The 14,086-nt window shown below is 39.0% G+C and overlaps 1 protein-coding gene across 12 annotated transcripts in view; it reads left to right on the forward strand.

Moving 5' to 3' along the window:
* The window catches only part of HIVEP2 (HIVEP zinc finger 2), a 183,935-nt gene extending 180,883 nt beyond the window's left edge, over positions 1-3,052 (forward strand). For all 12 annotated transcript variants that reach the window (XM_074333647.2, XM_074333648.2, XM_074333643.2 and 9 more), the window contains one exon: positions 604-3,052. In XM_074333647.2, the coding sequence (XP_074189748.2) occupies positions 604-1,419 (816 nt within the window). In that variant the 3' untranslated portion in view covers positions 1,420-3,052. The remainder of the gene's footprint in view (positions 1-603) is intronic.
* Positions 3,053-14,086: the final 11,034 nt, after the last annotated feature.

The raw sequence follows: 14,086 nt of genomic DNA on the forward strand, positions 1-14,086 counted from the left end.
TCTCTTGAGCAGGAATTTATTCCTTTAGACCAATAACTTGCCCTTTGGAGGAACTAGTTTGTGTATCACCACCATTTTGTCATCTGTTTTGTAGAAAACTAAAAAAGAAAGCCAATTTTCAGGCTTGGCACCCTGGTTATACTTATCAACACTTAAGAAAAGTATTAAAATTCTGCCCAGTATATAAACAGATGGCAAACTTATTTCTTTTGAATTTAAAAATCTATTAAATATTAGTGTGTGTGGTTTTTTGTTGTTGTTGTTGTTTTTGGCTTGGTACACTTTTTTTTGGCAATTATCCATTATTTTCTTTTCATTCTCTCTTATGAAAAAAAAAAAAAAAGCAGAAATGTGTCTCTGTACCAAGTGGAAGACATGTTTCATCACATTGCTGTTTAAAAACAAAAATAACTTTTCAAAGATAACTCCATTCAAGGATTCTAAAAGATAACTGAGAAATCTTTTTTGTCTTGAAAATGAAAAATCCATAAAAGGATTGGGTAGTCTTAAAGTGTTTTGAATGAGTGAGTGAACGAATGCAATAGCTTGACCTGAGCAGAAGCAGTGGATCCTAAATGGTGTCCTCTCTGTTTCCCTTTGCAGAATTTAAGAAGAGGATTACCTCAGGTTCCTTACTTCAGTCTCTATGGAGACCAAGAAGGTGCTTATGAACATCCAGGCTCCAGGCTTTTCCCTGAGGGTCCTACTGACTATGTCTTCAGTCATCTTCCACTCCACTCTCAGCAGCAAGTGCGAGCTCCTATCCCTATGGTGCCAGTTGGTGGGATCCAAATGGTTCACTCCATGCCGCCGGCCCTCTCTGGTTTACATCCTCCACCCACATTGCCTCTGCCAATGGAGGGCTCTGAGGAGAAGAAAGGAGCGTCTGGGGAATCCTTCGCTAAGGATCCCTATGTTCTTTCCAAGCAGCACGAGAAGCCACCTCCTCACGTTTTGCAGTCATCTGGTCTACCTAGCATGCCATCCTCTCCTCGGCTATTGATGAAACAGAGCACTTCAGAAGACAGCCTAAATTCAACAGAGAGGGAACAGGAGGAAAATATCCAGACTTGTACAAAAGCCATCGCCTCTCTCCGGATTGCCACAGAAGAGGCCGCTCTGCTTGGGGCAGACCAGCCAGTGCGGCCCCACCAGAAACCCTTGGAGAGTGCACAGGTTACCATTAGACACTTTAGTGGACCTGAGCCAGGTCAGGCCTGTACCTCAGCTACCCACCCTGACTTGCATGATGGTGAAAAGGACAATTTTGGTACATCACAGACTGCATTAGCTCACTCCACCTTTTACAGCAAGAGTTGTGTGAATGACAAAGAGTCGGGCTTCCATGGCAGCAAAGACTTTCCTTCAAGCACAGAGGAAGGCAAGGAACCTTCATCAGAAAAGAGTCAGCTACATTGATCTAAGATGCATGGAGACTGTCATTTCCACATTTTCTTATTTTGTTTTGTTTTTCTAGAAATAGAGGTAATCAACTTTATAGCATGCCTGTCCTAAGTTACAGTAGTTTGCTATTATATATACTTTTGTTATATTAAAAGAATTAGGTAAATTAACAAGTCATCATGAGCCTGACCAAAACAAAATTTGAAATTAACCTATTGGGTCTGGTACTTTTAAAATTGTACAGATGTTTGTGCCTTTTCTTTACTTTGCTTATATTCTTATAAGCATTTTTTAGCAGTAATTTGTACATATTTTAGAATTTGTGTATCTGCTTTGTAATAAATGTAATTTCTTTCCTTTTTTGGACACTTGGATCTAAATGATGTAAAGCAAAACAGCATCAATATATATGTGAGGTTGCACTAAAACATATTTTTATATGATTAAAACTGAACAGCTTTTATGTACAGCTCTGATTCTGTAATACTAATATTTATTTACTTTGTTTCATAAATTGTACATTTTTTCTTAATGTTGTGGATTGCTTTTCTATGTGAAGCATGGGATTTACTGTTGCGTAACTAGAACAAAAATGTATATTGTAAACAAGATATTTAAACTAGAGTATCTTATTCTGCACTTATGCATTAGTTACAAAAAGACAAAGGATGTATCAGTCAGTTCTTAACTCTTGTAAATTTTTTTGTCTCTTGTTTGCTGGATTGACTATAACTTAAGTGCTGATTGTGATTTTAAACTGATAGTACCGTAAAGCATTAAAGTAAACAATGTGCTATTGTGAGTTTTTTCAAAGCTTTATAAATCAGTTATAAATAATATTAAAAGTATTTGGTCTTATGTGAACATGTTGATCTATATACTCATCTGAAAATATGGGAAAACATTCCGCCCCATGTAAATATGTACAAGTGCATCACTGGTACAATTTTATGTAACTCAGTTGGACACTAGGTTGCCACAGACCTATGCTAGGGTGTCTTTAAAAATTAAAGTGACAAAGCACATGGGACTGTGTAGAGCTTGGTTATCGGCCGGCCCGGTGGCTTGGCAGGCAGTGCTGTGCGCTGCCCATGGAGAAGACCTGGGCTTAGAAATCTCCTTGGTTCTTGCTGCACAACATGGTGACTGGAACTAAGGCACTACAGGAGTCACGCTTGGACTCTGAGGGGTGGGTGTGGAAGTGGGGAAGAGGCATGGAGACCTATCTGCTTACCAGCCCTTCCTGTCAACCAGTCCACAGGGTAGCAGGGTTGGCATCAGCTTTAGGAGAAGCCACTTTACCCTTTGGAAGAGGGGAAGAGTGTCACACTTCTGGCTATCTCAGGGTGAATGGGGGGAAGAAGATTTCCAGGGAAAAGAACTTGTGGGAAGGTGATGTCTTTTGTATATAACATTGACAGTGGGCTTTGGCTAGTATTGGAGGTGGGCAGAGCCTTTGTAGGTCCAGAAGAACGGAAAGAAGGGAAGGGTACAACATGTGCACACACACGTGTGTGTGCACACACACACAATATGGGTTATCTTTGTGCTATATAGTGGATTATAATTCTGTGAAACCAAGTTTGTATATTGAATTACATTAAGGAGTGTTCTTTAAAAAGAGAAATAAATATACAATTACATGCTTGAGGTGTCTAGTTTTTATGTGTTGTTTTACATTTTAATTTCCCAATTTTGTTTCTAAAGAATATTTTGCTGCTACCGACATACCATCTGTGATTTTAATTGCTAAGCTCTGCCCATCTGAGGTATGCTGATACGAATGCTTTTAGCAAGTGAGAAGACAGACATTGACTTCCATATGTCATCCGATTAGAACAGATAGTGGTCACTACGGTGGAGCTCTAGAAACAGAGTCATTGCAACCTAAACACGGGCATGGGCAGAACACACTGTATCTGAAAAAAGTCATGAATAAAGCAAATCATCATTTCCCCTTCTGCTTCCCTCTCAGTATGAATCTGAAATTCCCCTGGGGAAACCTTTTTATAATTTTTGCTGAGGTGACTGAAGGCAAAAACCAACTGAAATAAATATGCCAAAAAATATCCACAAATCACAGTTTTTCTATCATAGAACGGTAGAACTTTTTTTAAATAATGAAAATAGAAGCTCCTTAATGGTCAAAATCTATCAATATTGCCCTTATAAAAATCTCAGATTGGTGGATTTACAACTTAACTGTTTTGTTTCATGAGCCAGACTGTCTTTTTAAACTATGTTTAACAAAGGTGAATTAAAGATCAACACAGCCAGCCAGCCTAATATCTGTCTTTCTTGGAGAAGAATCCTTGAAACATTTCATTACATGGAGTGACATGTATGTGTCTTACCTCTCTTTGGGGGGGGGGTGTTTGTGGGTATGTGTGTGTGCATGTGATTACAGGCCAAATTAAATCACTTCATTTCCTCCTCTGTCTAATTTATCTCATGCATTCACTCATTTATAAAACAGTTTTTGAGTGCCTGCTGTGAACTGGATACTATGATGGGCATTTAGGATGAATAAGAACATTCCTGCTATCAAGAAGCTCAAGTAAATAAAAGACATGTTATGCGAGTAAATGTGTAAGATATGATGTTAGTGCTAAAATAATGGTACATTTGGTATGTTTTGTAATCACAAAGGAGAAAACAATAACCCTGCTGAAAATGGGAGGAGGGATGGACAGGCTTCATTGCAAAGGTGGCTGTGAAACAGAACCTTGAACCAATACATTGATTTACTCATTCAACCAATAAAATTTCATCACCTACATTGGGACACTGTTCTGTGTGCTAGGTATACAGTACAACACAAAATATAAAGTCCTTGCCTTCATAGAGCTTATATTCTAGTAGGGTTGGGGGGTCTTAAAAACTATGGAAAGGGCATGTTAGTTGATCCAGGATGTGCAAAACAGTAAACAAGCAAAACGCAAGGTGTAGTTGGCTCCCTGGGTATGTGGCAGGGTGCTACAGGGGTAAGCTAGAAAGTTAAAATCCAACTTCTTAATCTAGCCTAAGGAGCTCAGGTCTGGCTCTGTAAGTAATGGGTTATGGAAAGGTTGAAACAGAAGGGTTGCCATTGTTATTGCTATTATTTAGAAAACAATCACTGTTACAGCAATGAAGATAATGGATTTGAGGGAGAGAGCATGGAGGCAGAAAGACCAATCAGGAGAATTATGAAGCTATGTTGTTTTCATGGGAAGAAGAGCATTGACCTTCCAAACAGATGATGGGGTCATGAAGAAAGAAGGGACAGTTTTGCTCAATGAAGAGGAATTGATAATAACTAATGATTGATTTGGCGTTGGGCTGAGAGAGATGGAGGAGGTCAAGATGACTGGAGTTTTAACTCGGGCAATGGAAAGAAGGTGGTATTATTAATCAACAAATAAAGTAGATTTGTACTAGATGTAGGTACAGTAGTCCCCCCTTGTCTGTGAAGGAAATATTTTAAGACCTCCCCTGTAGATCACTGAAACCACAGATAGTACTGAACCCTATATATACCATGTTTTTTCCTATGCATAAGTACCTATGATAAAGTTTAATTTATAAATTAGGCAAAGTGAGATATTATCAACAAAGATTAATAATAAAATTTGGGCAGTTGTAACAGTATGCTGTTATACAAGTGACGGGAATGCGTTCTCTCTCTCTCTCTCTCTCTCTCTCTCTCTCTCTCTCTCTCTCTCTCTCTCTCTCTTCCCCCTCCCCTGCCCATAACCATCTTATAACTAAGATGGCGGGTAGCATATACAACATGGACACTGAACAGAGGGATGACTCATATTCCGGGCAGAATGGAGCAGGGCAGCGGAAGATTTCATCACGCTCCTCAGAACAGCGGGCAATTTAAAACGTACAAGTAACTTATTTCTGGAATTTTCATTTAATATTTTTGGACCGTGGTTGACTGTAGGTAACTGAAACCATGGAAAGCAAAACCATGGATAAGGGGAGACGACTGTCATGAAATGAGATCCCCTAAGTGATTGAGAATGAGGAGTTCAGGCTCAAGAAAGGCCCAACCTGGAGGCTGTTTTGTCAGTTCTTTTTGTCATAGCTGAGAGTGCTGAATTGAATGAAATCACTCAGGGCATAAGGAAAGGTAGAAGTGGGTTTCAGGATTCCCGAAGGGAAGACAGAGAACTATACATAATTTTGTGAGATTTGTGAACATTTGATCTTCCTAAATTCTCCCTGATAACATCTAGAAAGCAAAACCTTAAGAACATCATTCTACGAGGGAAGAGGCCAACTCCACCTGTGAATTATACAACTACAGTATTTCCTTGGTATAGTATCATAGCAGCTTTATTATTAAACAATTAGAAATCATTAAACTAGTCTGTCATTTACAATGGTCGTTGCCAAAACCTGTGGTTCAGAGAAGTTAGGTGAAGTTTTCAAGGAGAAATAGGTGGTTCATCGAGGAACCAAAGCTAACACCAAGATCTCTCAACTCCCTGTTCACATGTGCCTAAAGAACAGTTTCTGATTATTCATGTTGCTCTCATTTAGACCAGTATTACAATCATGACATATAGTAGCTGGTTTGGCCATATAGTAGCTGTCCTAGAGAACAGGGGAAATGACAGAAAACATTTTATGTGGCATTAAAAGGTGCCAAGGAATAATAAGCAGAAGGTACCAAAATTCAGTTCTCTAGAACTCTCCATGGATCGTTTTATATGTACATAACCTTTGCTTAGCAACAGCTAGGATCACATTCACATGTATGTTGATCATCAAAATGAACCAAACCATCAGATTTCCTCTCTGTTCATGAAATGCCTAAAATGTATTTTGAATTCGGCTATAGATCCCTGACACGTTTTATAATTCAAGTAGATTCCAAGTTTTGTTATCTTGTTGAAATACAAGTTTAATAATTGTAGTTTGAGGTGAATATAATTTCTTTCCAGCAAAAGAATAGAATAATTAAATGATGACACATTTTATTAATTCATTAAAAATCATGTTACTGGATAAAGTATTTTAAAATTAAAACTTTTCTATTGAAAAATGCCCAATGAGTCATAAAATGGTATCAGTGATCAAGTCATATCCTGAAATCAAAGTAAAAAGTTCAAGCAGTTTGCAGATAATGAAGAGGAAAAAAAGTAAAAATAAATAAATAAATAAATAAATAAATAAATAAATAAATAAATAAATAAAATATTAAAGCAGGACTTCTTCAATGGGAACTAAATATGGGGTTACCTGAATAGCTGTGGTGGCTGTTGACATATATTAAATGAAAGCATGGCAGCTGGAGCCTGGGACACTTTACTCTGAGGCACTTGGTCTGCCCATCAAAGTTGATGGAAATCTGCATCCTCACAGGTATTGGCCCTATATAGCCACGTTTCCAGCTCTAAGATGGGCAAAGACCATGTGAATCAGTTAGTCTTGAGCATCTCTACCTTAGGGAGAATTTGTCTTGAGTTTCATTCAGGTCTAATTATAAGATGTTAACCTTCAATTCTAAGAGTACTCTTTGTCATGATTTATGGGTAGGTAACGGCTTTAGACCTTGCAGACTCAAAACTGCTACCCTTGAATCAATCTCTTATTATTGTTGTACCACGTAGAGAAAACTGCACACACACACACACACACACACACACACACACACACACACACAGCACATTGTCTGGGGACCCAGCTCTTTGTATTGGGACAGCATCCCAAGATGAAAGCATTTTTAGCTAATAATGATAGCCCTGTTTTAAGAGTGTTCATCTATTCACTCATTTAGTAGTCACAAAACTGAAAGCAATAATTTGCTTAAGTTTACACAGCTAGTAAATGGAAAAGCAGACAGTTGGGTTCTAGAGCACACTATTCAACAGAACTTTCTGCATGATAAAATTGTTCTATATCTGCACTTTCCAATACAATTACCTCTAGCTACCTATGGATATGAGCACTTGAAATATGGCAAGTGTAACTGAGAGAGGCAGGATTTTCCATTCTATTTAATTATACTTAATTTAAGCTTCACTAGCCCATGTGGCTAGTGGTTACTAAATTGGACAGCCGAGCATGAGAGGTTGCACACTTACCTTTGACAAGCTGTACCACGGACCTCCATAGGCACCCATTCATTTGACAAATATTGAGTTCCTGTCATGTGCCAGGGTCTAGTCTTGGTACTGGGTACATAGCGGTGAACAACAAAAACAAAACAAAACAAACATCTACCATGATAGAACTCGAGTTCATGCTTAACATTAAATATCCAGTTAAGGATTTTAGTGATGCAGTGCTATTGATTGCTCCTCTTTCTGTTGAGTTATAGACCTTGGAACTCACCCAAGGAACAACAGCCAAAGCATGATTTTTATGAAGGGGTAGACAAGCTCCTGCTAGGCAACTCCTCCTGCTGGAAATCTCTGTTAAGAGATAGGATGGAGGCTATATCACATCGTCAGGATGGATGGGGTCTCCACTTTCTGCCTTAGTGTAAATGCACACTCTCCAGCAGGTCTATGGAGAAAGAGACATGACTGGGCTCCAAGAAGGTCCCTGACAGCCTGTAGCTTCTGCACAGGAAATACAGGTCTGTGGGAGAAAGCTGTCTACACCTGTGCCCCTGGAAGTCCCATTTGCATTTCTGATTACCACATATAAGTAAACAGGAGAGAAGCAGAAGAAAAGAGTCAGTCTAAGGGTTTTATCTTGAAGTCATAGGACAGCTCTGCCATTCCTTTCCCCCACAATAATGAAGGGGATGGAGAGAGAGGGAAGAAAGGGAGGGCATTCCTTCTTCTTAAGGGAGGGTATTCCTTCCTCTTAAGTGATGGAACTGAGGGAAAATGCTAAGTAGCTGTTGGTCTAAGTAGCTAAACTCGTGGACAACCATACTGTGAATTTTTCCCTTTGGAGAAAATTCACTATTGTCAAGAACCCACTGCTTCCCCCTAAGCACATTCTATGGCTCTCTGTTATCCTCTTGGAATCAGTGAGATTATAAATCAGGTGATATTCAACTGAAACAAATTAGACAAAGACATTAAATTAAGTAACTGCATCTTAGGTAAATAATTAGACTATGCAGGCTTTTCCAGAAAGAATTAAGTTAATTAGAAAATGATTTCAGTAACTGTTTTTTTCAAATCTCCTGAGCATACATAACTAGTACCAGTCTTATACACAGGATAGAAATTAATTCTTTACACACAGTCAATATCTTAGGACACCAGGGTTTATTATTCTTATTCTTACGGAACCCTATTTGTGAAGGGATGGACCATGATACATTTCCCAACTCAACTCAAGCCCAGTCACATAATCAGATCTGGTTTACCAGAAATTATACATTTAGTATCACAGGACAGCATAAAATTGTTTCAAACTGTACTTGAAATGTTACTAGTTCAAATTAGTATGTGTCATATATGCAAAGTAATGCCAGATTTTGAAGACATAGCACAAGGAGGATGCCAAATATCTCATTGATAATTTTTCATATTGATGATGTAAAAATAACTAACCTGTCATTTTTAAATTTTGTAAACATGTAACAATTTTTAAAACATGAAAAATTTGGGATATAGTCAGCTAAATAAAATGTTATTGAAATCAATTTCCCATGTTTCTTTTTCTAAATATTGGTACAGAAAATTGAAAATCGCAGTATGGCTCACATCGCATTTCTATTGATGATACCGGGGGGAGAGAATAGGTCTGATGGGATGATGAGGGAGACTGAGCTCAGCTCAGTCTCTTTCCATAATGAAGGCAGGAGATGATGGTAGCCAGAAATAATATAGTAGTAGCTGAGATGGAAAAAGCAGATAGATTTCAAACATATAGGAGACGTAGAGTTTATAGGAACAGTGGTTTATTAGATATAAGCCTCTCGGAAAAAGAAGAGTCATAGATATTTCCCATTTTTATCCAGTCAGTACTGGGTTAAAGATGATGTCTTTTTACTCCCCCGGGGGAGGGGCCGTCTACTGACCCTGAACTCCTGAGTCTGAGGGACCTGTGGGGCATCCAAAAGGAAAGATCCAGGAAGAAACTGAATATTTGGTTCTTCTGGGACTATATCAATAATCTTAATCATACCACCTATAATGTATTTAAATTCTATCATATGTCATACATAGCTCGTTTAATCCTTATATGTATTATTGGATAAAAATATGCCAACATTCTTTTTCTTTTTTTAAATGTCTCTATATCAGTGATTTACAATCCCATCAAAATCGGTGTCACTCTCCTTTCCTAACACACACACACACACACACACAGACCCCACACACACACTTTGATGTCAGGAGTGGATTATATTTTACCAAAACAGTTTCTTTGAAAACCACATAGAAAAAGCTTCGCAAATCATAAAGTTCTACCAATATATGTCTTGATTTCTTTTTTTAAAAATATATTTTAATTTTTATTAAAATATAGCTAACATACAATATGATATAAGTTTCAGGGGTACATCATAGTTATTCAACACTTATGTACCTAAAGAAGTGATCACTATGGTAAGTCCAGAAATCATCTGACACCGTACCATGTATTCACAATATTATGAAAACATCTGACACCGTACCATGTTTTCACAATATTATCGAATATATTCCCTGCGCTGTACATTACATCCCCATGACTTATCTGTTTCATACCTGGAAATTTAGACCTTTTATTTTCTTTCATCTCTCCCTTTTTAAATTTTACTATTACAGTTGACATTCCATATTATTTTATATTAATTTCAGGTGTACAGTATAGTGTTTAGACATTTATATAATCTAAGAAATGATCCCTCTGACTAGTCTAATACTCACCTGGCACTACAAAGTGTTATTACCATATTATTGACTATAATCCCTGTGCTTTACTTTATATCCCCACGACTATTTTGTAACTACCAGTATGTACTCTTTAATCCCTTCACCTTTTCCACCCTACCCCCAACCCCCTCACATCTATACCCAACAAATCTAGTATCCATCTGATACCATACATAGATATTACAATATTATTGACTATGTTCCTTATGCTATAACCTACATCCCCATGATTACCGTGTAATTACCAATTTGTACTTCTTAATCCCTTCCCCTTTTTCATTCACTCCAAACCCTCTACCATCTGGCAACCATCAGTATGTTCTCTGTATCTATGAGTTTGTTTCTGTTTTATTTGTTTATTTTGTTCTTTAGATTCCACACACAACTGAAATTACAGTGTATATGTCTTTCTCTGTCTAACATACTACACTCAGCACAAATACCCTCCAGGTTCATTCATGCTGCTGCAGATGGCAAGAACCCATTCCCTTCCATGACCAAACCATATTCCACTGTGTCCTCCTCCTTATCCATTAATCCATTGATGGATACCCAGGCTGCCTCCACATCTTGGCCATTGTAAACAATGTTGCAATGGATATATGGATGTATATGTCCCCTGGAAGTAGCACTTTGGGTTTCTTCAGATAAATACCCTAAAATGGGATTATTGGTCCTTCTTTATCTCTTGTATAGCCTTTGTTTTAAAGTCTGGTTTGTCTGGTATAAGTATTGTTACACCAGCTTTTTTTTTTTTTTTTCATTCTCATGAAATTTCTTTTCCATCCCTTTAGTTTCTATCTCTGTGTGTCTTTTCTGAAGTGAGTCTCTTGTAGGTAGGGTTTTGTTTTCTCTCTCTCTCTCTCTCTTTTCTAATCAAAGTTTATTTGGGTGACAATTGTTAGTAAAGTTACATAGATTTCAAGTGTACAATTCTGTAACACATCATCTATATATTATACTGTGTGTTCACCACTCAGTCAGTTCTCTTTCCATCACCATATATTCGATCCCCTGGGTTTTGTTTTCTTATCCATTCAGCCCTCCTATGTCTTTTGAATGGAGCGTTTAATCCATTTCCATTGAAAGTAATTGTTGATAGATATGTAGCTATTGCCATTTTATTGGTCATAATTTTGATATATTTTTTCCATCTTAAAGAAGTCCTTGTAATGCTCGTTTGATGGTGATGAATTCCGTTAGCTTTTTTTGTTTTTTCTTTTTCTGTCTGGGAAGCTGTTTATCTGTCCTTTGATCCTAAATGATAGCTTTGCTGGGTAGAGTAATCTTGGTTGTAGGTCCTTGCTTTTCATCATGTTGAATTTTTGTGGCAACTCCTTCTGACCTGCAAAGCTTCTGTTGAGAAATCAGCTTACAGTCTTATAGGAGCTCCCTTATTAGGATTCTCTCTTTGTCTTTAATTATTGCCATTCTAATTATAATGTATCCTGATGTGGGCCTGTTTGGGTTCATCTTGTTTGAAACTCACCACGCTTCCTGGGCTTGTATGTCTATTTCCTTCACCAGGTTAGGAAAGTTTTCAGTCAATGTTTCTTCTACTAAGTTTCTTCATCTAAGTTCTCAATCCCTTGCTTTCCTTCTCCTCCTTCTGGTACCCCTATGATGCAAATATTTTTATGCTTGATGTTGTCCCAGAGGTCTCTTAAACTGTCCTCATTTTTTTTTTTTTTTTTTTTTCTGTTCTGATTGGATGTTTTCTGCTACCTTGTTTTCCAAATGGCTGATTCTGATTCATTCCTCTGTTTCATCTACGCTTTTGGTGATTCCTTCTGGTGCATTCTTCATTTCAGTTATTGTATCCTTCACTTCTGACTTGTTCTTTTTTATGGTTTCTATGTCCTTTTTTATGCTTGTTACCTCTTTGTTGGAATTCTCACTATGTTCCTTGAGCATCTTTATAACCATTGTTTTGAACTCTGTATCTGGTAGGTTGCTTGCCTCCATTTTGTTTAGTTCTGTTTCTGGAGATTTCTCTTATTCTTTCATTTAGGACATATTTTTTTGTTGTTGTTTCCTCATTTTGGTGCTTCTCCATTTGTTTCTGGGTGTTAGGTAGATCTGCTATGTCTCCCAGTCTTAGCCAGGTGGCCTTATATAGCAGGTGCCCTGTGGGGCTCTGGCACAGTCTCTCTGGTCATGTGCTCTGGGTGCTCCAGGAGTGTCCCTGTATGTGCCCTCCTTTTATAGTTGAGTCTTGGTTGCTATTGGCATGTCAATAGGTGGGATTGACCCTCAGGCTGATTGGCTATGGGGTATGGCCATGTCCCCAGCTTATAGGCTGCTGTGTGGAAGGCTTACCCCATTGAGTGGGATTTGCCCCATTGGGCTCTGGTGCCTTTTGAGATCACCCTTTGGGTGTGCCACTTGTGGGGCTAATTGGGTGATGCTGTGATGTGGTCTAAAGCTAACTTCAAAGTATGTTGGTTCTGGGGCCTCTTGGGAGGGGCTCCTGTGCAGGCCCAGGTCACCCACTGCCTGTGACCTACCAGGGACTACCTGGTAGAAGCTACAAAGTGATCTGCGGTTGTTTGCTCACTGTGCTAACGCTGGAGGCACCTGGGAGAGGCCATGCTGTGAAGTGAGGACAGCTGACACTACTACCAGGCCTGGGGTAGCTCTGCAAAAAGCCAGGACACCCAGAGCTCTGCAGCCACCTGCCAGCTCCCTTAAGGATCAGCCCCTGATAAATCTTGTGGTACAGAAGTTGGGTGAGGCAGGGTCTCAGAGACACTAGACTAGGAAGAGTTGTGGTCACCTGGTTAATGTAAATTCTGGTTTGGTGCCAATGCTGAGCCTGGAGCTACTCAGCAAAAGTGTCAGACCCTACTAAGACCAGTTGACGCCTGCCTTTGGCCCATGTACTCCTGTAGTCCTGTGAAGAAAGAGTGCAATGTGGGCAGCTGGCTGCTGGCTGAGAAAGTGCCTCAGGTGTTGGTGGAGTTTGGTGGGGCAGAGTCTCAATGAGTCAGCAGGGTGGAACAGTGGATCTCACCAGGCCAATCAGATTCAGATATGGCCATGAGGGGGAGGGATCAACACATTAAAGATGGCGCCTACCTGCCGGCTGCACAGAAAGAGGATCTCACACAGGGAAAATTCCGACTGTCCTACAGGCCTTACCTTGAAGTCACACACCTCAGTCTGACCCTGTATGCCTCTGATATACCCCGAATCACCGTCTCTCTGCTAGAGCCCAAGGTGAGTGCCTGCAAGGGAGTGAGTCTGTGTGGGCCATTTAAGAGGATGGCTGGGTTTCCCGCAGCCTTTTGTCCTACCCAGATGGTTGGAATGCCCAGTTTTTCACAGCCAGATGTTGTGGGGTCTCTTCTTCCCAGCACCAGTAGTCTGGGAGTGGGGATGGGGGCTCTCGGTCCTCTGGGGGTAACCTCTGTAGCTGAGATATCCCTCCCCGTTGTCAACCATCACACACAAGTTTGGGGCCAGTTTGTTTCGTGTCTCCACCTGTCCTACCAGTTTTGACGTGGCTTCTTTATATCCTTAATTATAAAACTACTGTTCAGCCAGACTTCAGATGGCTCTCCAGGTTGATTGTTTTATAATTTTGTTGTAATTTTAATGTGTTTACAGAAGCAAGCAGGCACAGTGCTTATCTACTTCACCATTATGGATCTTCCTAACACATATTTTATAGTGTCCATTTTATATCATAAAATTTGTCCATATATATCATTTCAAAAATTTTGATATAGTATCCTAACTGTATGTAAGGGAGAAATAACAGGAAAGTAATTTATAATAAATCTTATTTACTTATGTAATAGTTAAATTGTTTTAAACTATTCCAGTAGAAGATCTAATGAAGTAATTAAGTGCTTGCA

The sequence above is a fragment of the Rhinolophus sinicus genome, chromosome 2, assembly GCF_057876585.1.
Source record: "Rhinolophus sinicus isolate RSI-liver-muscle chromosome 2, RSI-T2T, whole genome shotgun sequence".
In the NCBI taxonomy this organism is placed as follows: Eukaryota; Metazoa; Chordata; class Mammalia; order Chiroptera; family Rhinolophidae; genus Rhinolophus; species Rhinolophus sinicus.